Raw genomic sequence first — 21,642 nt, 5'->3', positions numbered from 1 at the left:
GAAAGTTGAAAAAAAAAACATTGATACCTTGTGTGCTGAAAATCTTAACTTTCACTAGGTTGGTAGCTTGACTAAGTATAGAATTAAAGGTTGGAAATAATTTTCCCTCAGATTGTGAAGGCGTTCTGTTTTCTTCATTTTCTATTAGCTTTTGGTGTTGCTTTTGAGAAGCCAAGTGCCATTTTGCTTACTAATTTTTTTTTGTATGTATTTTTTTCTCTCCCTGCCTGTCTGGAAGCTTGTAGAATCATATATTCCTAATGATGATGTTCTTTGCTGTGTCTTTTTTCATTAACTGTACTAAGCATTTGATGAGTACATTTAGTGGAGTCTTACATTCTTTAACTCTGGAAAATTATATGATGTTTCTGCTTTGTTTTCTCTTTTTGTGTTATTAGTCAGATTTAGACCTCTTGAATTGAGTTCCTAAATTTTTTTTTTCCTTTTTGTGGTTCTGTTTTCTGTTAAAATGTCTCTATTCTTTTCCTCTGTGGCAGCACCAATTTACATTCCCAGTGCACAAAGGTCTCCTTTTCTCCACATTCTCACCAACATTTGTTAATTGTAGTCTTTTTGATGATAGCCGTTCTGACAGATGTGGGGTGATATCTTATTGTGGTTTTGGTTTGCATTTCTGTGATGATTAGCGATGTTACGCATCTTTTCGTGTGCCTATTGGCTATGTGTATGTCTTCTTTGGAAAGATTTCACTGCTGTTAAAAGTAACACTTTGAAGTGTTTTAGAATTTGTTGGCTTCAAGTGACAAAAAGCCAATTTGAAAAAACCTTTTTCTTTTTTTTTCAACTTTTCCTTTACTCATTTGCCTTTTTATCTTCTAATTCTCAAGCTGATAGATGAATTTTCACTGAGTACATCTCAGTTGACTTCCTGTGAGTGACATCTTAATTTTATAGGCATCTTCATATTTTGGGTCTTTTAAAGCTCTGTCCACTGAAAAATTTCGCCCATAGTTTCTCTCTTTTGTAGAATCTACAAAGGTCCCAAATTCATACTTTGCTTGATATGAAAGAATTAAAAATTTTCACCTGCATAGTTAGAACAATATACAGCTTATATTCTCAATATAGAATATATGGTATATTTATATTTATATACTGGCACTGTACTATATAGTACATGTACTGGTGCATATAAAGTTAGGTATTCAGAAATTGAAGCAATTTTATGGCATTGGTAAATTTTCTGTACAGTTGCTTTATCTCATGTTAGGATTTTAAGAAAACTTTTTAAGTGATTTAACAATGATTTGTTTGCCATGGAAGATTATGAATGACAATGATTCTGATTTATAGGAGGATAAAAATGATTTGAGAGTCTGGAAGAGGGAAATGGAATATGATGAGAGGAAACCGATTTATTGGTTTAGGTTAAGAGAGATGAGGAGCCGTAAATGTAAGGTGAGAAGAACACTGTAGGTGATGGAGGACAGAAATGGTCAGCACAGGGAGGTATGAACAGGCCAAAGGAGCCATTCAGCAGGAGGGGCGAGGAATGCTAGGAACGATCTAACCAGGAAAAGGACTAGAAAGGACCCAAATCAGGGTAACTGCTTTCAAGTATGAGCTATACTTTATTATTCATGAAAAATACATTTCTTAGGAGATGTGTGACTCAGCATGAGCACCATCTCTAAAGGTGCACCTGGTGGCTGCCAGTCAGCTGGGCTCCCTAAAGCATAGTGTCTTGAAGGGAGGTCAGAACTTGTTCTATGGCCACTGCAGCAACACTTGCTAAATAACACTTTCCAACCTTTTAGAAAAGTTCCGGAGGAGGCTCTTATCAGCTTGACTTGAATCAGTGTTCTTCTCTAAATCAGTCAGCGTCCAAAGGATTGGTGTACTTTCGGTAAGCTTGGGATCTTGTGTCCATACCTATGGCACAGGTAAGGTGGAGGGAGGATGCAAGTCAGCTGACAGAAACTGAATTCCCCACACGAATGCCGAGTTCTGTTACCAGAAGAACAGTAATGGATACTGAATGAGAAAGAGATAATATTCTCTATAATTCTGCTTTGCTGCTAGGATTTTTTTTTTTTCCCTGCCAGGAGATAGAATAGAATATGACAGAGCTGAAATACAAAGGAAAGCAGAATGAAAACCCTAAAGCAAACAGAAAGGAAGAGCCTATTGTGTTGCATGACAGTAAAAACGGACAAGTAATGAGCCTACTTTCAGTGAGGCAGTCTTTTATTACTGCTTTAAAAAATGACCGCTGCATGCACATACAGGAATTTAAAAGAGCCATTAACATAGACATTCCTTATCCCTTCACCTTGATTGAACTGTGTCCTCGGTTATAGCAGCATCATTTATTAAGCGAGGGAGTATCTTTTTACAAAACTATGTCTGTGCTAAATTAGTAAGTATAGAAATTTTGAGTGATTCTACTGTGTTACTGAGGAGGCCACTGAAGAATTATTACTTCCTCTGTGGTCCTTCATGAATCCTTAGGAGATGTAGCTAAAAATAATGTTGGTCAGAGGAAATGTTTCTAATGGGTTCTGCTTTTGTCAGATCAATTTGGAAAGAAAAGAGCTCTGCAGTTCATCATCATGATAATATGTTTCTAGTTTATTTGTATGCTGGACACTGAATGACACAATTCCTGTGGTCTTGATTGTGGTGACAGTATCCCAGCTATTCCAGTTCCATAATTGTGGCAAAGACTAACTTTTGTACTAAAAGATATATGTGAAGATACAGATAATGTGGCATCCAGAATGTGATACTGTTGTTCTTGTTTTCATGTAAGCATGAAAGATGATTATTGAAAAGTATTCTTAATTAAAAGAGGAACATATAACAGAAAATGGAAAAGTATAAAGAATAAAATTAAAATTTATCTGTAGTCTCATTACTTATAAAACTAGGAATATTTATTTCCTTCTAATAATGACTAATATATAATACATAATTATATATTTTCTTCTAATATTTATTAATAAGTAACACATAATTTTATATACATACGTGTACTGTAACATTACATACATACATTTTACACAGTTCAGATACAGTGAAACCTCACTAATAGTGACATAAAGTTTAAACATTAAAAGTTTAAAAAGTTTAAAATTACATGAAGTTTAAAAATATTTCATACAATTCAAGGCCATGTTGCAACTACCTGGAGATAGTTGCTTTATAATCAAAGTCATGTTGTGATGGGTGTGTTATTTTGGGTTTTACTTTATTTTAAATAGTTTTCCATTCTTTACATTATAAAGATTGTTCGTAAGCAGTTTTTAATGCTAAATATTTTAGGATATAGCTATGCCAGATTTATTTAACTCTTACTTTATTGTTGGACATTTATATGATTTCTAATTATTTGTGTAACAGGATATTAAATGAGACTTGTTCTGTTGTCTTGGAGTTATAGTTGAGGCTCCAAACATGAGGACAGTATTTAACAATTACCTCCATATTTTAATAAAGGGTGTTAGGTTTCTCATATAGGACCTGCCAGAAGAGGAGACTGCTGTTTATCTTCTTATTTCGTGTATATCCATGAATATACACTTATATGGATATATATCTATCATTTACATATGTATGTAAATGAATGAAGATTTCTTACAAAAGCATCATAGAAGTACTGTGCTTCTCCTTTATCTCCACGTAAATCAGGAGAGGCTTATGATAATCAGTCATAGAAATGGGATTGTCTGCTAAAAAGAAGGACTGAGAGTTCATCCTTTGTTTTGCTGATCTGTAGAAATGCTAGAGCTGTGCACAGGAAGAGAGATCTGGGTGGGTCCTGGCTCCAGTATGATGTGGGTGTGAAGTTTGTTGCCTGACTAAAAGTCTGAAGGTTGAATTCCACTCAAGTGGAGCAAAGAGAGGAGGCTGTAGTGGGGGACCTAGTATTTCTAGAGTTTGGAGGGGCAAAAATACCTGCCCCCTCCGTGGTCTAGATAAGTAGAGCAGAAGGTAGCTGGTCTTACAAGAATCTTGCCCAAGAAAACTGCCTGCTTTGGAGAGGCGTTCCTATCATAAAGAGGCTGCGTGGTTTGTGCCTTCTCAGGTAAGATGATAGTCTGGAGTGTTCATGGGAGAATGCATCACCCACGTTAAGGAGGTCTCTGTGGAACCCATAAAGTGCTTCACAAGAAAGAGGGTCAAAACTGGCTGTTAGCAAAGAACACTGACGCCAGATTGGTATGCAGTAATCATGCAAGACCTTGCACTTTCCCTCTCATCGCTCTTGTTTTCCTCTGCCATGCTCTTCAGATCCTGGACGAATGAACTAGAAGCAACATAGTGAAGTGGAGAGGAAGAGTGGAAAAGCAAGGAAGAAGAGTAATGAAAGAACACACCTTGCTCTCCATTTCTGGTGTGTGGAATTTTCAGTTTAGGCTAGAGCTGGGGAATTTGAGGAAAATTGAAATTCTGATACAGGCTGAATTGAACTTTCTAGTATTTGAAAATGAAACTATTTTAATACTTGGGTTATTAGGAAAGCTACAAAGTCTGCTGGTGATACAGTCCAGAAGAGGGAAAGGAGACCGACCCAACATAGCATGGGTTGGAGGAAAGATTCAGTTAATTTACAGTCACACCTGTGAAGTTCATAGCCTGCTGTTACAGAAGTAAGTGGGCAGAGAACATCTGTGAACAAAAGTTTTTGTCTGCATTTCTCTTTAATTCTTTATCATAGTTTCCCAGAAGTGGGTCAGAGACTATGAACATTTTAAAGACATTTGGGTACATGTTGCTGGGTTGCTTTCCAGAAAGACTGTACCTCAGATACATGGTAACCAGTTGTGGGTGGTTATCTGTCTGTCTTTACCGTCACCAATCTTGATCAATATGTTAAAAAATCTTGGCTAATTTAACCTGCAAAAATTTATATTTTAAAATTTACTTTGCTTCAGTAATTGCTATACTAATAACAGTGAGCATGTATCAAGTTTTTGGTGGTGGTTAAGTGTTTATGTGTTTTACCTTACTTAATTTTAACAGTCTTTTGAGTTAAATACAAATCTCATCTCCATCTTAGAGATAAGAAAACAGACTTCTCAAACGTTAACATACGTATGAATCACCTAGGAATCTTGTTAAAATGCAGATTTTAAATTAGTAATTCCAGGATTGGGCCAAGGGTTCTGCATTTCATGAAAGGAGGTTCCAGATAGTACTGATGTTAGTCAATAGACTATACTTTGAGAGACAAATGATTAGAAAGGTTTAAAACCTTCCTTGCTCATGGTGACACAGCTAGTAAGTGGCAAAGCCCATATATGACTGATTCCAGGCTTTAGGAATGAAACTATGTTTTGCTAGTTTGGCTAAATGATTTTTTCTTACTTATTACTTACTTTAATTTTCTTCCATGAATTTCTTTGTTCCACCTTCATGTTTTTATTTAAAACGTATTCTTTAAAACACACACAGATTTATATGTCTTTAACTCTATTGATTGTTGGTTTTTTATTTTAGACCAGTTTTAGTTTTACAGAAAAATGAAAGTACAGACTTCACATATACCCCTAAACCCGTCCTCCCAAGTTGCCGCTTTTATTAACATCTTGCACGAGTGTGGTACCTTATTACAACTTATGAACCAATGTTGGTAATTATTAACTAAAGTCTGCAGTTTACATTAGGGTTTACTCTGGATGTTGCACATTCGTGGGTTTCAGCAAGTGCATAGTGACATATATGTACCGTTAACGGTATTACTCGGAATAGTTTCACTGCCCTGAAAATCTCCTGGGCTCCACCTATTTATCCCTCTTTCCCTTCCCTCAAACTCCTAACAGCCACTGATCTTTTTCCTGTCTCCATAATTTTGCCTTTTCCAGAAAGTCATGTAGTTGGAATCATATAGTTTGTAGCCTTTTCTGATTGGCTTCTTTCACTTAGCAATATGCATTTATGGTTCCTCTATATCTTTTTAATGGCTTAATAGCTCATTTCCTTTTATTGCTGAATAATATTCCTTTGTATAATATACCACGATTTGTTTATCCATTCACCCGTTGAAGGACATTTTGTTGCTTCCAACAAATGGTCAAACTTCCATGTTTTAAAAAAGATTTTTAGAATCTTTTTCATGCCTCTGTGCCCTTTTTTCAGGCTGTTTGCTCTCACTCTTGTTTGGCAGGACTGACTCCATTCAGTGAGACTTCATTTGGATGGACAACTAAGATAGTGTTCCTTCTTGGATGCCATTCATATCCCTGACCATTCTGCATTGACATTTTCTGTTTATATGCCTTTCTCTCTGTTGGACTGAAAGCTTCTTCTTGAGTGCAGAGAACGTTTCATTTTCATATTCTAGTACATAGCACAATGACTGTCATGTAATATACATTCAGTTAGTAAAGGTTTATTGAAATGAAATGATTAAATTAATCATGGCAGGTCTAAAAGAGATTGTTTAATACTTGAGATAACTGATTGAATGAGAACTAAGTACCTGTGCTTTCCTAATGTAATAGTTTATACCCAGAGCAAAAATAATTACACATTTTCCAGGTAGTGTAGTACCTGGACTAGACTGAGTGAGGAATTTACTGCTGGAGAAGAGAAAGAGACAGTAGATCACAAGGGTGTGATCTGTAGAGAATTCTCTCCTGCATATCCACATTCATCCTCCCTAAATACTATTATACTCTTCCTGCCTTTTCCCTATTATATATACAGTTATATCTCTACCAAATGTATGGTCTTATTTAGTAGAAGTGAAAAGGAAAATAAGTAATGGTAGTAACTTAGTGGTAGTAGTACTACAGTCTTGAGCTGCTCCAGAGGGTGAAAGGTTCTTATTCTTTGTATTTCTCAGTGTGAATCCTAGAACATCAAATTGAAAAACAAATTTAAATTTTCTTATTAGGGGTACACAGTAAGGTATGACTGTGTACTATAGCTTCTGGAGATCAGAGAACTATTCCTTATATCACTTCTTCCTCCCCATTCCTCCGCCTACTGGGTGATAGAAGTAACTTTGATTCTCTGGAAACTTTTTGTGGATACACGCAACAGATAACATGTATCTCCTGTGTGTAATGTGATGTGAAGATATGTAAGGCATAATACTCAACCTCAGTGTCTCACCACTAGGGGGCGTGTGAGTTTGGGTCCATGAAACATACATACTATATAGTATGTGCTGTAAATCTGATAGCAAAATGCTGTGGAAATTTTCAGTAAGAAATGATTATCACTATCAGAGATGATTTCTTTGACAAACGGATGGGTTATTGGTGAAGTTAATGGGTTACAGGTGAAGAAAATAGGCAGTGGCACAAAGGTAAAAAACCAAGGTCTGTTTTGAGAGCCTGAGTCTGATTAAACTATAAATTTCAAGTAAAGTGGAATGTTAACATTTTGTGGTTTATTTTTTCTGACTTTTTTCTTGTACTTACATTTATACTCAGGCACCTACAGAATTGGGGTGATTGTGTTAAGATGCTTTGTAACAGCTCTTTTTCTTTTTTTTTTTTTTTTAACATTTTTTATTCATTTATAATCATTTTACAATTTTGTGTAACTAGCTCTTTTTCAATTAGTTATTTTGTAGATATTTTTCCATATCAGTAATACATAGCAACACTATTTTTGTTATTGCATAAATTAATGTACAAATGTATTTAATGCCTCATGGTTTTTTTTTCTTTTTTACTGTTAACTGTGTCAGTGAACATCCTTGTTTTTATTTTTTTCTTATTTGATTATTTTTCTAAGTTAAATTTAGAGTTGTAAATGTAGTGGAACTTACATTAAAACAAAATATTGAAGTCTTTTGAATGGGATTTTTTTCTTTAGGATGAACTATGGCCTGATAAAGCCAGAGAATATTGTAAAGTGTCAGACTCAGGTGTATCAGAATATTGTTGATCAAATGCTGAAGTAGTTCTAAAATTGCTGTATTGAAGGATTTTAGGGATAGCTGCCATACATTTGAAAATGTGTTTTTCAACACTCCAAGTGGCAGAGGATCTGACAGAGAAGATGATAAAGATAGCTTCTCTCCCAAAGATGCCCTTTCATAATAGGCTGGGGATAAAATTAATGACTAAGAAAATATTACTTAGATTTATGTGTAAGTTCTGATTTCAGTATTACAATCTCATAACTTAGAACTTGGAAGCCAACAGAGAATATGCTTTTCACAAATTAAAAAAAATTACATGTGTGGTTATTTATACAGAGAGGTTGTTTATATATAGGGTATTTATCATATGATAAAAATTACTCATATCCTCCTTGTAGACCTGTTTTGGTTATTAGTTTTAAGTAGTAATGATGTAGAAAGTTCCTGACATTTTTACTTGAAGATTTTTACACATTTACTTAATGCTTGTCATGAAATGCTTTAGCTGATTAAAAAGATGTATACAAATATAATCTATGGGAATTACTTTTATTTTTCTGAATCAGCTATATATAGTTGTTAATTCAACTTTTTTTCTTCTTGGTTAAAAATCTGTCAAGGCATTTGACATCATTAACTCTGTTTTCAACCTGCCATTTTCTTCATACTGCCCATCTCGTTATCCTTCTTTCACTATAGTTTATTTTTGGTCACCTTTTAAAATTTACTTTAGTAATTTATCTGAATCTTATAATAGATCCCTGGGAGTAGGTACAACGTTTTAAGTTCTTCAGCTCTGAGCAGTGTCTTGTGCATATGTAACTTCTCATATGTTACAGTGAATAACAACTCAACATATTTTTTTTTTTGTAAACATGGCCACACAGTTCTTTCATTGTAACATTCATCTTCAGAATTTCCTTCTGTCATTTTCATTTTATAGAGTATATGGTGACCAGATTTTTGTTTCTTCTGTTAATGAAAATAATTGGCAACCTATCTTATGAATTTTGTTCAAGAATGAGTATCATAAATCTGTGAATTATTTCTGATTTATTGAATGAAGTCTTAATGCTGTGGGACCAAGATCAAAAATATATTTGTCTCTCGTTCTACCTGTTTTCTGGGGCTGTTGTCTTAATGTTTGCAGGACTGTATTTGGATAAAAACTGTCACATTTAGGTATAAACTGTCATAGTAACTCTTAGACTTGAGTAGTGGACAGAACTCTTTTAAATAGAAAGAAAAAATCTTACTACCTGTGTTGACTTAATTTATTTTTTTAATGTTATTTAATGTTCAAACATAAAATTAGATATAAATCACATTTGATAAAAGCTCATATAATATCTATAAATTTGAAATAAATTTATAAATACAACAAAATTACTAAATTAACAAAAATTTAAGTGAGAAACAGTAATGTCATCAATAATACTTGTCAAAACTCAGTTGCCTTTGAAATTTGAATATGGGTGTTCAATTTCTGGATTCTTTTGAGGAGTATACTTGTGGACCTGTACTGTGAGGGTTCCTTGGGATGACTCAGGTCTCCCTCTTTTAAGCTATTTAAGCAATTGCAAACCCTTTTTAAAAACTTGGAATACTACTCGGCCATAAAAAAGAATAAAATAATGCCATTTGCAGCAATATGGATGGACCTGGAGATTGTCATGCTAAGTGAAGTAAGTCAGAAAGAGAAAGAAAAATACCATATGATATCGCTTATACATGGAATCTAAAAAAAAAAAAAAGACACAAACGAGCTTATCTACAAGACATAACTCACAGACGTAGAGAACAAACTTATGGTTACCAGGGGATAAAGGGAGTGGGAAGGGATGAATTGGGAATTCAAAATTTCCACCTCTTGGAGCGTAATGGAAATGTTAGCTGTCTTGATTGTGGTGGTGGTTTCATTGGTGTATACCTCTATCAAAATTCATCAAACTGTACATCTGAAATACGTGTAGTTTACTGTACAGGAATCATACCATAATAAAGCTGTTAAAAGAAAAAAAACCCCAAAACTTTAGTTTGTTTATACAGTACAATGTAATGTATATTTGGTCATCATTTGGTGTAAATACATTATGTATATATTAAGTTTGTCTCTTTTATCGCATTAACTTGTCCTACAATTAAAGTAGCATAACTTGGGCCTAACATGGTTGATCCCCAGAGCATAGCTGAATTCACTTTGTTAGTTATTTGGTAATTTCAGAGGATCCATATTATATAATGTTACTATTGTTAATTTTTAAACCGTGGATAAAGAATATTGCCTGCCATTCTAGTAAACAACAAATGTTGCCACTGCCAAGCCATCGGCTACTGCAGCCACTCCATGACCAGTGAACCCTGAGGGGAATTCAGGATGGAGAAAAACAGGATACTGGCCCTAGATATTTAAGATGCATATCAAAGGAATAATTTCAGTGATCCCAGACTTTTCTATCTTCCTATACATAGAAAAGTACTAAAATCAGTAACTTGAGATGTCGGTTTTTTGTGATTAGCAGTAATCTTTCGATGTTCAACTGCATGTGTGTGTGTGTGTGTATCTTAATTTTTATCAAAAACTCCTATATATCCTGCTTCCTCTCTTACCTCTTTGAATAATTCTCAGAGCTGAGAGGCTGTCTTCAGTAGGGTCCCTGAATTAAACATAAACTCTCAGCTTTTTGTTGTGCTTTTTTTTTTGGTCAGTTGACACAATTTTGTAAGTAGATTACTGTAGAAATTAAAAACATACAAAAATAAATTATGAAAGAGAAGTTCTGGTTCCTGGAGAATAACATGAACTTCTGTTTGGGAACCAGTGATCTAGCATTACTCATAGTTATTCTTAAATAGATGCCATCTGATATATTAAAAATCCTAAAATCCATGACTCTTACTTGAATAATCTGTTTAGGCTATTCTAGTGTGAAAAATTTTGACAAACGTAAGCTAGAATAGAATTGAGATTTTGTTACTTTAGAGTATCTATGTTAAATTCTTTTAACTTTCCATTTATGGTATAATTTATAAACATAATTCTAATTTTATATAAATATATAATTTTAATGGTAGTATAATTTTAAAGTTTTTAATAAATTAAGAAATTTATTAAATCTAAGGACAAGAAAGATTTATTTGAATTTAAAGCTATAGACCAAATTTTTAAATAGACATCTATCTGGAAAGAAACTCATGGAAGAAATCATCCAGAATTCAGAGCAAAGGCAAGAGAAGAAAATGTAATATAAACATTCAGAGACATAAAAGATTGATTCAGGAAATTAAATTTCTAAGAGAAATCCCAGAGTCAGAGAACAGAGGAAAGGAAATAAGTTTTGTAATTTTCTGAAGGAAATTTTCCTGAGCTGGAGAAAGACATTAGTTTTTTTAATTGAAAGATAACATAGAATATCAAACTGAAATGCAAGAAAAATACCCATATTGTACATAGACTATTGAAGTCTTTAAATACTGGTAATAAAAAGAGGTTACAGAAAGAATCTACAGACTAGGGAAAAAATGAAGGAGGCAATATGGAAAGGAATAAGAATCTGATATGCATCAAAATTTTTTTCAGAAGTAATGGGTGCTAAAACTAGTGATGCAATTTTCAATGCCTTTGAAGTTCTGAGAGAAAAATGTTGAACGTAGAATTCTATGCAGTTAAATTATCGATCACATTTAAAGACAAAATAATGACATGTAGACACATAAAGCCTGAGGAAATGCTCCTCTCTCCTCTCTATAAAAGATTCCTTGAGAATGTGCAAAACCAAAAAGTGACCCATCAAAGAGGAAGATATGAGAGTCAAGGCTGCACTACTTTAACAGAGAAATAATTATGAAAATAATTCTTAGAATGATTACTGTGCAGCAGGCCTGGGAAGCAGTCACTCAAAATTAGAACAGGAAGCCAGAGTTTTAGACAGGATGTCTTCAAGAAGAAAGCAAGTTTACTGTAATAGCAGCTTCAAGAAGCTGGGTATGCTTGGTGGTCATTGGAAACACATTACTATCCTGAGAACAGTAGAAAGAAAGAAAAGAAAGAAAAGAAAAGAAAAAGAGAAAGAAAAAGAAAAAGAAAGAAAGAAAGAAAGAAAGAAAGAGAGAGAGAGAGAGAGAGAGAGAGAGAGAGAGAGAAAGAAAGAAAGAAAGAAAGAAAGAAAGAAAGAAAGAAAGACAGACAGACAATTTTGAGCAAATAATGGAATGCAATAAAAGATAATTTGTTTGAATTTAATGTTCAAGATAGATTCACCTAAAAGCCTAGATTTTGTGTCATAGGATTACATTTTCTTCTCCAGGTTTCAGTCATACTGTGTATTTCCGTAGTCATTCAGATTTGCATGATCCTGTTATCAGTTGTTTTGGGGTTTTCAGCCTTTAAAATAATTTCATTGATATAGTACAGAACATTTAGTTATGGAGACTGAGAGAAATATGTATTTTGCCAAGTTTGATGTTTTTAGAGTATTGGTGCAGCTGACAGAAATTCGGAGGTAGCAGAGGTGGGACAAAGAGAGAAGTATAGGAAACTTCATCTTCTAATCTTTTATCTAACATTTCTTGAAGAAGTTAAGTGGGTTTCAGTATATTACTTAAAGATAAAAAGATCTCCAAACATATGAAAATATAACTAGCAAATACCAATAGACATAGAGGAGAGAGGGAGGCAGGGGTTATCTTGGGTGAGCTAATAAATTAATGGCAGTATAACTTTTAACCTCTTTTGTTTGTATCAACAGTTGTAAATTTTAGGTTCACAAGAAAGGAAGGTACAGAGATTACAACATCCTCCCACTAAAGTGATACATTTGTTATAATTCATGAACCTACATTGACACATCGTTATCACCCAAAGTCCATAGTTTAGGTTCACTCTTGGTGTTGTATATTCTGTATATAATGACATAATCCAACATTGTGGTATCATCATACAGAGGATTTCACTGCCCTAAAGTCAGCTGTGCACTACCATTTCATTTTCCCCTCTGCCAATTCTGGAACCGCTGATCTTTTAACTGTCTTCATAGTCTTGCCTTTTCAAGGATGTCACGTAATTGAAACCATACACTATGTAGCCTTTTTAGATTGGTCACTTAGTAATTTGCATTTAAGCTTCCTCTGTGTCTTTTCATGGCTTGATAACTCATTTCTATTTAGTGCTAAATAGTATTCCATTGTTTGATACAACCACAGTTTATTTATCCATTCACCTACTGAAGGGATATCATGGTTGCTTTTAAGTTTTTGGCTATTATGAATAAAGCTATTATAAACATTTGTGTATAGGTTTTTGTGTGGACAAAGGTTTCCAGCTCCTTTGGATAAATACCAAGGAGTGTAAGTGCTGGATCAAATAAATGTTAAAAGAGTATGCTTAGTTTGGTAGGAAGCAGCTAAACTGTCTTCTAAAGTGGCTGTACCATTTTGCATTCCCACTAGCAATGAATGAGAATTCCTGTTGTTCCACATCCTCTCCAGCATTTGGTGGTGTCAGTGCTCTGGATTGTGAGGACTGTGATCCATTTTGAATTAATTTTTGTGAAGAGCATAAAGTCTGTTTCTAGATCCACTTTTTGTGTATGGATGTCCAGTTGTTCAGCACTATTTATTAGAAAGACTGTCTTTGCTCCATTATATAACCTTTGTTTCTTTGTCAAAGGTCAGTTGACTGTATTTGTATGGGTCTGCTTCTGGGCTTTCTGTTCTGTTCCATTGATCTTTTTGTTTATTCTTTCACCAGTACCACATTGTCTTGAATGCTGTGGTTTTATAGTGAATCTTGAAGTCAAGTAGTGTTAATCTCCCAACTTTGTTGTTGTCCTTCAACATTGTGTTGGCTATTTTGGGTCTTTTGCCTCTCCTTGTAAATTTTAGAATCAGCTTCTTGGTATCCACAAAATAATTTCCTGGAATTTGTTTGGGAATCATTGAATCTATATTTTAAGTTAAGAATAACTGACATCTTGACAGTATTGCAGCTTCCTATCCACGGACATGGACTGTCTCTTCATTTATTTATTACTTTGATTTCATTCATCAGAGTTTTGTGGTTTTCCTCATATAGATCTTATACACATTCTGTTAGATTTATACCTAAGTGTTTCATTTTGGGGGGTTCTAATGTAAATGATACTGTGACTTTTTTTTTTTTGAAGTACCATCAGTTACAGTGTGTCAATTTCTGGTGTACAGCACAGGGTCCCAGTCATGCATATACATACATATATTTGTTTTCATATTTTTTTCATTAAAGGTTATCACAAAATATTGAACATAGTTCCTTTTGCTATACAGCAGAAACATTTTTTAAAATCTATTTTATTATAGTGACTAACATTTATAAATCTGAAACTGGTTATGTCCAATTTCACTTGCTCATTGCTGGTGTGTAGGAAAACAACTGACTTTTCTGTATTAATCTTGTGTCCTACACTGTTGCTATAATCTTGTGTTAGCTCCAGGAGTTTTTCGGTCAGTTCTTTTGGATATTCTGTGATCTTAACATCTGTGAACCTTCCCTTGTCCTCTCCTCTTTTAGGGATCAAAGAAGAGCTTTTTTCTTTTTCTTTTTTTTTTAAACACATTAAAAACCATTCCATTTTATTAAGTAAAATATATCAAGTTCATATACTATTATACACTTCAAAATCCTCCATTTGTTCCCTTGTCAAACTACAGAGTATAGACAATCAAGAAGCATTATTGTTCTTCCAATATAATGGTCTGAGAGTTGTGCTTTTTATGATTTTCAAGGCTGAGGCTTGTTATTTAGTAAATGTGGATATATTATAAATTTATGCCTGTTCAGAGAAGAGTTAGCTATACATTTCTCTGATACACGTGAATTCTTTATTTCAACCACATCAACTAATATTCATGACTTCTAACTATTGCTGTTATGAAAATACATCAGGATTTTAATGGACTGCCAGGTTTTTTTCCCTTAAAGAGCAATCGGTATAATATTTTTTAAATAAAATTCATAATGTTCCTCTTTCTTATTTTAATGCAAAAGAATAATGCCCTGAACACCTACTTCATGGTAACTTACATAAATGTTATCAGTCAACCACAAACAGCACCTCCATTTAGATTTTCTTCATGACTTTTACATTACAGTGTCCTTAATTTTCCATGGAAAAGTAGATACAAAAGTAGATAGGCCTCTCGTATCTTTGATGCAACAACAATCAGCCACATGATTTTACATATACACTAGGACTAAAGGCATAGGCATGAAGTGATTTGAGAGTTGAATTATATTAATAATAATTTTTTTGAAATATCTCAAATACTGTTTATATAAAAAGGATGCATTGAAAATAATTCTGTCTATTCAGATATCCATCCCTCTCCTTGATCCTTTGAAGCATACTGACAAATAAGTTTTTAAGTTTTGGGTTAGTCTCTATAATAAATACTCTGATTTAGAGTAATATGTGACAAGTGTTATTGACTTACTGTTTTCTACTGTAAATTTGAGAGGAGTTGATTTTTTTTAAAGTCTGTTCAGTTTTTTACTTGTTTAAATGGAGTGGTGACTTCCAAGGTCCTCATGTGCACAACCATGATCTGGACGTCTAGATGGTGATTTTTAAGAGTATTTATCTTCAACCAAATTTGGTTTCAACTCTTGCTAATTTAAGTGTTGATAAGACTGAGATTACTAAAGATTAGAATGGAAAAGGAATGAAAAGCTAATACAGTGATTCTTAACTCTTTTCAAGTTAAAGCAGTATTGATTATTTTAACTGCTTCTGGAAAAGAATTTTGCTCAACCTGGAAAAACTTACATCTAGGATTTTTGATTCTGAGTCCTGTACTGTGTGGGAGAGGGGAGAGTGGGACATAGTGGACTTTGAACGATAATGACTACTCAAAGAGATAATGACAGTTGTTAGATATAATGATTTATAGTTTTAGAAAGTGATTTTACATTCATTATCTTATTTGATGTTCACAGTTACTTAGAATGGTTGATACAGAGGTTTATCTCCTCTGCTTTGTAGATATGGAATGAGGAACTGTGACTCTTGTTTAAGTTGACACGTTGTAGTAGTAGAGCTGACTGTTAAGGTAAAAGGTTCTGTGTACTTTCTACTGAACCAGAGTCTTTCTGTAGAACTAGGGCAGGAAAATGGTGTTCAGCAGTTAGCAGCATAGAATATGTACTTTGCTTTGTTTTGTGACCTTGGAAATAATCAGTTAACCACTTTTTACTGTGTAGTCACTGTTTTTTTATGTGGGGTTTATGATATGTGGCAATGTATGTCCCATAGGGTTATAACAATTAAGGTGCTTGGGAGGAAAGAGTCCTTTTGTTATTTTTAATCTTAATTTATCATTATTTGTCATGATTATTACCATTTTATTTAATTTATCATTTATATTTATCATTATTATCATCTTGATATTACTGCTTTAATCAGACATTATTTTATAGCTACATTTCACATGTTTGAGTGGAAGGAAAGGAGGACTCAAGAAAGTGGAAAAAAGTACTCGAGAAATAGATTCAAATTCAATGCTACCTTTCCAATCAGTAAATGACCTTGAGAAGCTATATACTTGCTGCCATTGCTCAAAATAGCTATTGGATCTCATTTTTTAAGCAATGGCTTCAGGATTTTATTTGCCTATATACAAAGAAGTATCTGTTCAATGTGAAAATATTAGTGAACACAAAGTCAGTAATTTAGTTGTTGGGTTGATAAGAATACTGATAATTAGTTTTCAGAACATTTTAAACTAGTGTGTGTAGGTTCAGCAACATAGTGGTTTTGATGAGTATTTTTGAAGATTAGATGGATAGAATGGATTATCTTTGAAGTAATGATTCTTTGTTTTCTTTCCTAGTCAGCAGATAAACAGCGAGCCCTGGAAGAAACCAAAGCCTATACTACCCAGTCCTTAGCAAGTGTTGCCTATCTGATAAATACCTTGGCCAACAATGTCCTGCAGATGCTGGATATCCAGGCATCCCAACTGCGAAGGATGGAGTCTTCAATCAATCATATTTCACAAGTGAGATTACACTATTTCCCTATTTTGCCTGTGAGAAACACATAATAAACGCAGACAGTCTGTAATGCTGGCTGCCTCTATTATGTGAGTTAACTCAAATGTAGGATTTGGAAAATAGAAACTCGTTATTAGGTTGTGTTTTGATTTTTTTCTTCTAAGTGATTATCTTCTCTCTGATTTTGATAGAGAAGTAAACTTTAATGGTTTCATTAAAACTCAATTGTCAAGTTAAGATAGTCAGCTCTAAGGAGAAAATTCGTCTGATTTCTTTCAACTTTTACCAAATGTTAACAGTTCTGTATCTTTTAAAAAGTATAAATGTGACAGCTTGATGACTTATTTAAATGTTATTTTCTGTTACCTCAGTAATGTGAAAGATTAACCTAAGTGACCTTATAAGGTTGTCTTTGTATACAACTTAAAAAAATTAATGTTATACTTTTTCCATTATAAACATCATGGTCATAAATATATACAAAAAGAGGAAAAAAGAGAAAAACAAACCCTTTCCCCACTACTCAGATTTTTCCTGTTAGTTTTGGTGTATTTCCTTCTAATACTTCTTTCTTGTAAATAATTAAAAAAATTTAGCTGGGATTATATTATATATAGAATGTTGAGTTCTGTTCTTTTAACTTACTATTAAAACAGACATCTTCCCATGATGTTATAAGCCCTTCATAAATATTTTCAGTGGCTGAATAATGTTGCATGTATATGTCATAGTTTTCATAACCATTCCTATATTTGGGGGCCATTTAAAATGTTACAGCAGTGAAAAAACAATTTATAATTGCAAAATACATCTTTTAAAACATTAAAAGGTTTTGATCTACCTGCTTCTCTTTGATGAGAACTTTGGAGCTTTTCTATTTTAGCTCTCTTGTCATTTGAGTAACTTGGTGGTATTCAAAACTCTTTTTAGAACTAAGTGATTAGAACCGTTCTGGAATAAAAAGAGTTTTAAAATGTGCATGTTATATTTTTTCACGTATCTATGAAAATTTGGGACTCTTCTGAAATTGACTAACCCATTAATTTTCAAAGTCTGAAGTTTAACCTATATAATTAAATAAAATATAGTTCACATAATTGGATCAGATATACAAGGTCTACCCCTTTTTATTTGTTATTTGAAAATTCATCAGACCATTCAGAGGGACTTCTTGAAATCTTAAATCTGAATTTCACACTATAAGGGTTTCTTCACACCCCATATAAAATTCTGTAGACATCATACAATTTATTGCTTGTTGGAGTGCTGTGTCTTAAACTAAAAAAAAAAAAAAAAACAAAATAAAAACAAAGAGTATTGGTGAGTTTAAATGAGTGAGATGTAAATTTTTATTCTGAAAGGACTTCCTAGAGGAAGTAATCGGTGGCATTTTAAATGATGAAATAGATGAACTTGGTTTTCTTTAGAAGAAGGGATGTTGACAAATTGCTACTGTGATACAGGATTTTGAGGTTTATACTTGAGAGTCTTAAAATTACTGCATATTTGAAGTCTTGGCAAAGAACCCAAAAAATAAATTAAGAAGAAAAGTACAAATGCAGAAGAGAAATTAATTTATTAGAGTTCCTAAAAAGGACGGACAACTTTTTATTAGTTAGTAAGAGAAAGTAGGAGAGATTGTGTGGGTGGATGATGATGATAAGCAAATGCCAGTGAAAAATAATCATCTGTATTCTGATTAGAATTCTGGAGTTCTTTGGTAGAAAAGGGTAGCAACCTTAAGGAGGAATGTAATTAAGTTTACTCAAAGTTGTAAGTATATGTGTTCAGTTAATGAGACCATTTTCTTTTTGAGTATTACATAAATTTATGTTTAATTAATATGGCCTAATTAATACTAACTTTTAACACTATTCTAATGGAATAAATAAAAAATGGGAGAGATGAGTGGATAAAGATTGGTAGGTCAGAAATAATAGGGGACTGAGTCAGAGCTGTCAGGAATATGTTGAACCTTCTTCATTTGAAGCTGAGTGTCTAGAGGGCAGTACTTGGAAAGGCAAGTGATCTGTACCTCTACAACAGCTGTTAAGTTTGTACAAAAATATATTCTAGTATGTTGCATGAGGAGCTGAGTAGAAGAAATGGGCTGATGGAGGCTATTTCTAAGAAATAAGAGTAAATTTTTAAACAGTTTACATATTTTTTAGCATTTGCCTTAAGGATTGAATTTTTTTTCAGTTATGTTTAATGTAGAGGTAGAGTCCTTTGCTTTAAAAGTCAATCTGATTCTCTAATGAAATATTCTATGGAATAAGAGAAAATGTTTTCTATTTATAAAGCAAATACTAAATATTCTAAAACAAGTATCGGCAAACTTTTTTGTAAAGGGCTAGTCAGTACTTTAGGCTTTATGGGCCACATGTGGTTTCAGTCTCATATTGTTCTTTGTGCTGGATGTTTTTAAACAGCAGTTTAAAATTGTGAAAAGCAGTCTTAACTTGTGTGCCACATAAAAAGCAGGCTGTGGGCCAGTTTTGGCATGTAGGCTGTAGTTTTTAAGCTCTTGCTCTAAAATACTGGTTTTCAAACGTTTGGTAAAAATTTTGTTATTATTATGCTTTGTTAAAAACATTATTTTTTAGAGGGTGTCAGAAGGTTCTTAAGATATCTTAAGACCAGTTTTTGGTTTTGTTTTTTTCAATTTGGGCAAAAAACACTAGGTTGGCAGAATTTGGGGAAGAGATGGGATTGAAGAAGCAGAGAAATGAAGGGGAGGTTCAGTCAGGTCAAAGATGAGATCACATATATATTGGAATGGTAGGTGTCAAGATTTGTCAAGGATTGTCTGGTAGAGTGATTCAGGACCAGTCGATACTAGATACCTGAGGTATTCGTTTTCTTTCCTCATCAGTATCTGTTTCCTGTCTCCTAAGGTAAGAACCTTATCACTTTTCAGCCTCCTAGTGCTCTAGCTCTTATCTCCATTTTAGTGGAGAGGATTGGGAGGGGGAGGAGACCGGATCTAGATTTTACTCTGGCTCTTCTGCTGACATGTGTGATGTTTGACTTATTTGAACTTCAGTTTTCTCACCTGTAAAATAAGACTGGTGAGGTGATTTATGAGCTGTCTTCCATTTTGAATTCTTAATTCTCTCAATTGTAAGATTCTCACAAATGAACTTGATTTGTTTTTGCTTTTTTTCTTCTTTCTATTCTGCCGGCTTTGCTATTTACTTCAGTCTGCACCCCACTGATCTCAGCCCTCTATCATTCTGATATAACTGAACTACTTCCAAATTACTTTCATTTTGAATCTGAGGATGGGAATTCCATTGACTCTACCAACTATGTATCAGGAAGAAATAGTTCAATAAAACAAAGTAATAACCCATTCTTTCAATGTCAGATGCTTTGGAAAAACAAGATAGAGTTGATTATTAATATTTAGTATTAGACACTTTTTTGTGTGTGCTAAAGAGACAGTATAGTGTTAAGTGGTGTACTGATTTACATCACACTCACCATATCCATAAAGCAGTATTAGGATAGGTTCTTGATGTGGATAAGCTTAACTACATTAAGGATGTTAAATTTTAAAGAAATTCTACTTCTAGCTTTATTGCTGTTATCCTATCAATTCTTTGAAAGCATATTTTAAGAACCTAAGTGAAAATTTTAATTTTGAAGCTGAGAATGGAGTTAAATTAACGTTAAATATTTTTCAAGAGTAGGTAGTTGTCAGAGCAAACATTTAATTTTATTGGATACTTGTATAAGCAGCACACAGCTACTTTTAAGTCACCATGGCATTATGTGTAAGGCTGAATGCTGTTTACTATGTCCATGGCTTTGTGCTCATTTCTGTTAAGTTAAAAAAAAAAAAAGGTTTGTAGAACATTTTTCAAATTAAAATCCTTAGGAATTTGTAGACTAAAATTCTTCTCTGAACTACTAAAAACAATCAATACTGTCTGTGTTCAGTTCATCATGGCTTAGAAGAAGATCAAGAGAGGTCAAAAAGCAACATAAAGAACTTAAAAATTAGTGTTTCTCCCACTCTCCCAAGAGCTGACTAGAACTTACTGGGCTGGGTGTTGTAGTCAGCAGGTAGCAAGTAAAGGAGATAGAAAGGCATACTTGTAAAGTAATATAGGAATGGAAGTAATTCTTCTTAAGGGTTATCTGCAGAAAGGCAGTGGAAGGTCTAAACCCTGAGAAGCTCACCATACAGGGTAATTTTTTGTTTAAAAACTTTATATTCAAAGACTTGTTTAAAAATTCTCAACTTTAAATTAAGGAAATCCCACTAATGGTTATCAGTATGTAAATATGCATAGAAAGTAGGATTTATGCAGTTCCTAATTAATTACACATACATGGTTAATATCATTTTACAAAAAATGATAACTGAAAATTACCCATTCAGTTTGTTAATAACTAATTTGTTTTATGAAAAGTGGATAGTTTAAAGCATATTTGTAATTTAAATAATTAAATGCTTATTTGAAACCTTAAACATGTCTCCATTTTTTATTAGTAAGTTAAAAACACCCAACTTAGTTGAGTTAATCCATTGTAACTGTTTGATTGCAGATGTTTTCCCACGTTGATGGGCAGCTAACTGAGGTAGTGATATCCTGCACAGTGTACTCTCATTTATCTGTGGTAATGGGAAACAACAGTGCATGGATAATCCTAAAACAAAATACTCTGTACAGAACCTTCCTGTCATCTGCTGTGGCCTGAGCATGTGCTTGGGTCCATGATGGAGGTGTGGGAGTGGGGCTCAGGCTTGCAAAGGAGCTAG

At 33.5% G+C, this 21,642-nt stretch overlaps 1 protein-coding gene and 1 long non-coding RNA gene across 21 annotated transcripts in view; one reads left to right on the top strand and one right to left on the bottom strand.

The window, feature by feature from the left end:
* ABI2 (abl interactor 2) overlaps positions 1–21,642 on the top strand; it is a 110,236-nt gene that overhangs the window by 44,288 nt on the left and 44,306 nt on the right. For 19 of the 20 annotated variants that reach the window (XM_032480029.1, XM_032480040.1, XM_032480023.1 and 16 more), the window contains exon 2: positions 16,709–16,876. In XM_032480029.1, the coding sequence (XP_032335920.1) occupies positions 16,709–16,876 (168 nt within the window). Of the gene's footprint in view, positions 1–4,254; positions 4,358–16,708; positions 16,877–21,642 lie in introns of those variants that run through there. The other variant, XM_032480030.1, reaches the window with a different exon arrangement.
* On the bottom strand, positions 4,245–13,015 carry LOC116663742. Its single transcript, XR_004320040.1, has 3 exons — positions 12,757–13,015; positions 9,100–9,102; positions 4,245–4,257 (listed from the first exon to the last, which is right to left on the bottom strand). It is a non-coding gene; the product is annotated as an uncharacterized LOC116663742 (long non-coding RNA).

The sequence above is a fragment of the Camelus ferus genome, chromosome 5 (genome assembly GCF_009834535.1).
Source record: "Camelus ferus isolate YT-003-E chromosome 5, BCGSAC_Cfer_1.0, whole genome shotgun sequence".
In the NCBI taxonomy this organism is placed as follows: domain Eukaryota; kingdom Metazoa; phylum Chordata; class Mammalia; order Artiodactyla; family Camelidae; genus Camelus; species Camelus ferus.
Note: the sequence above shows the minus strand (reverse complement) of the source record. Positions and strands in the feature narration are given on the sequence as shown.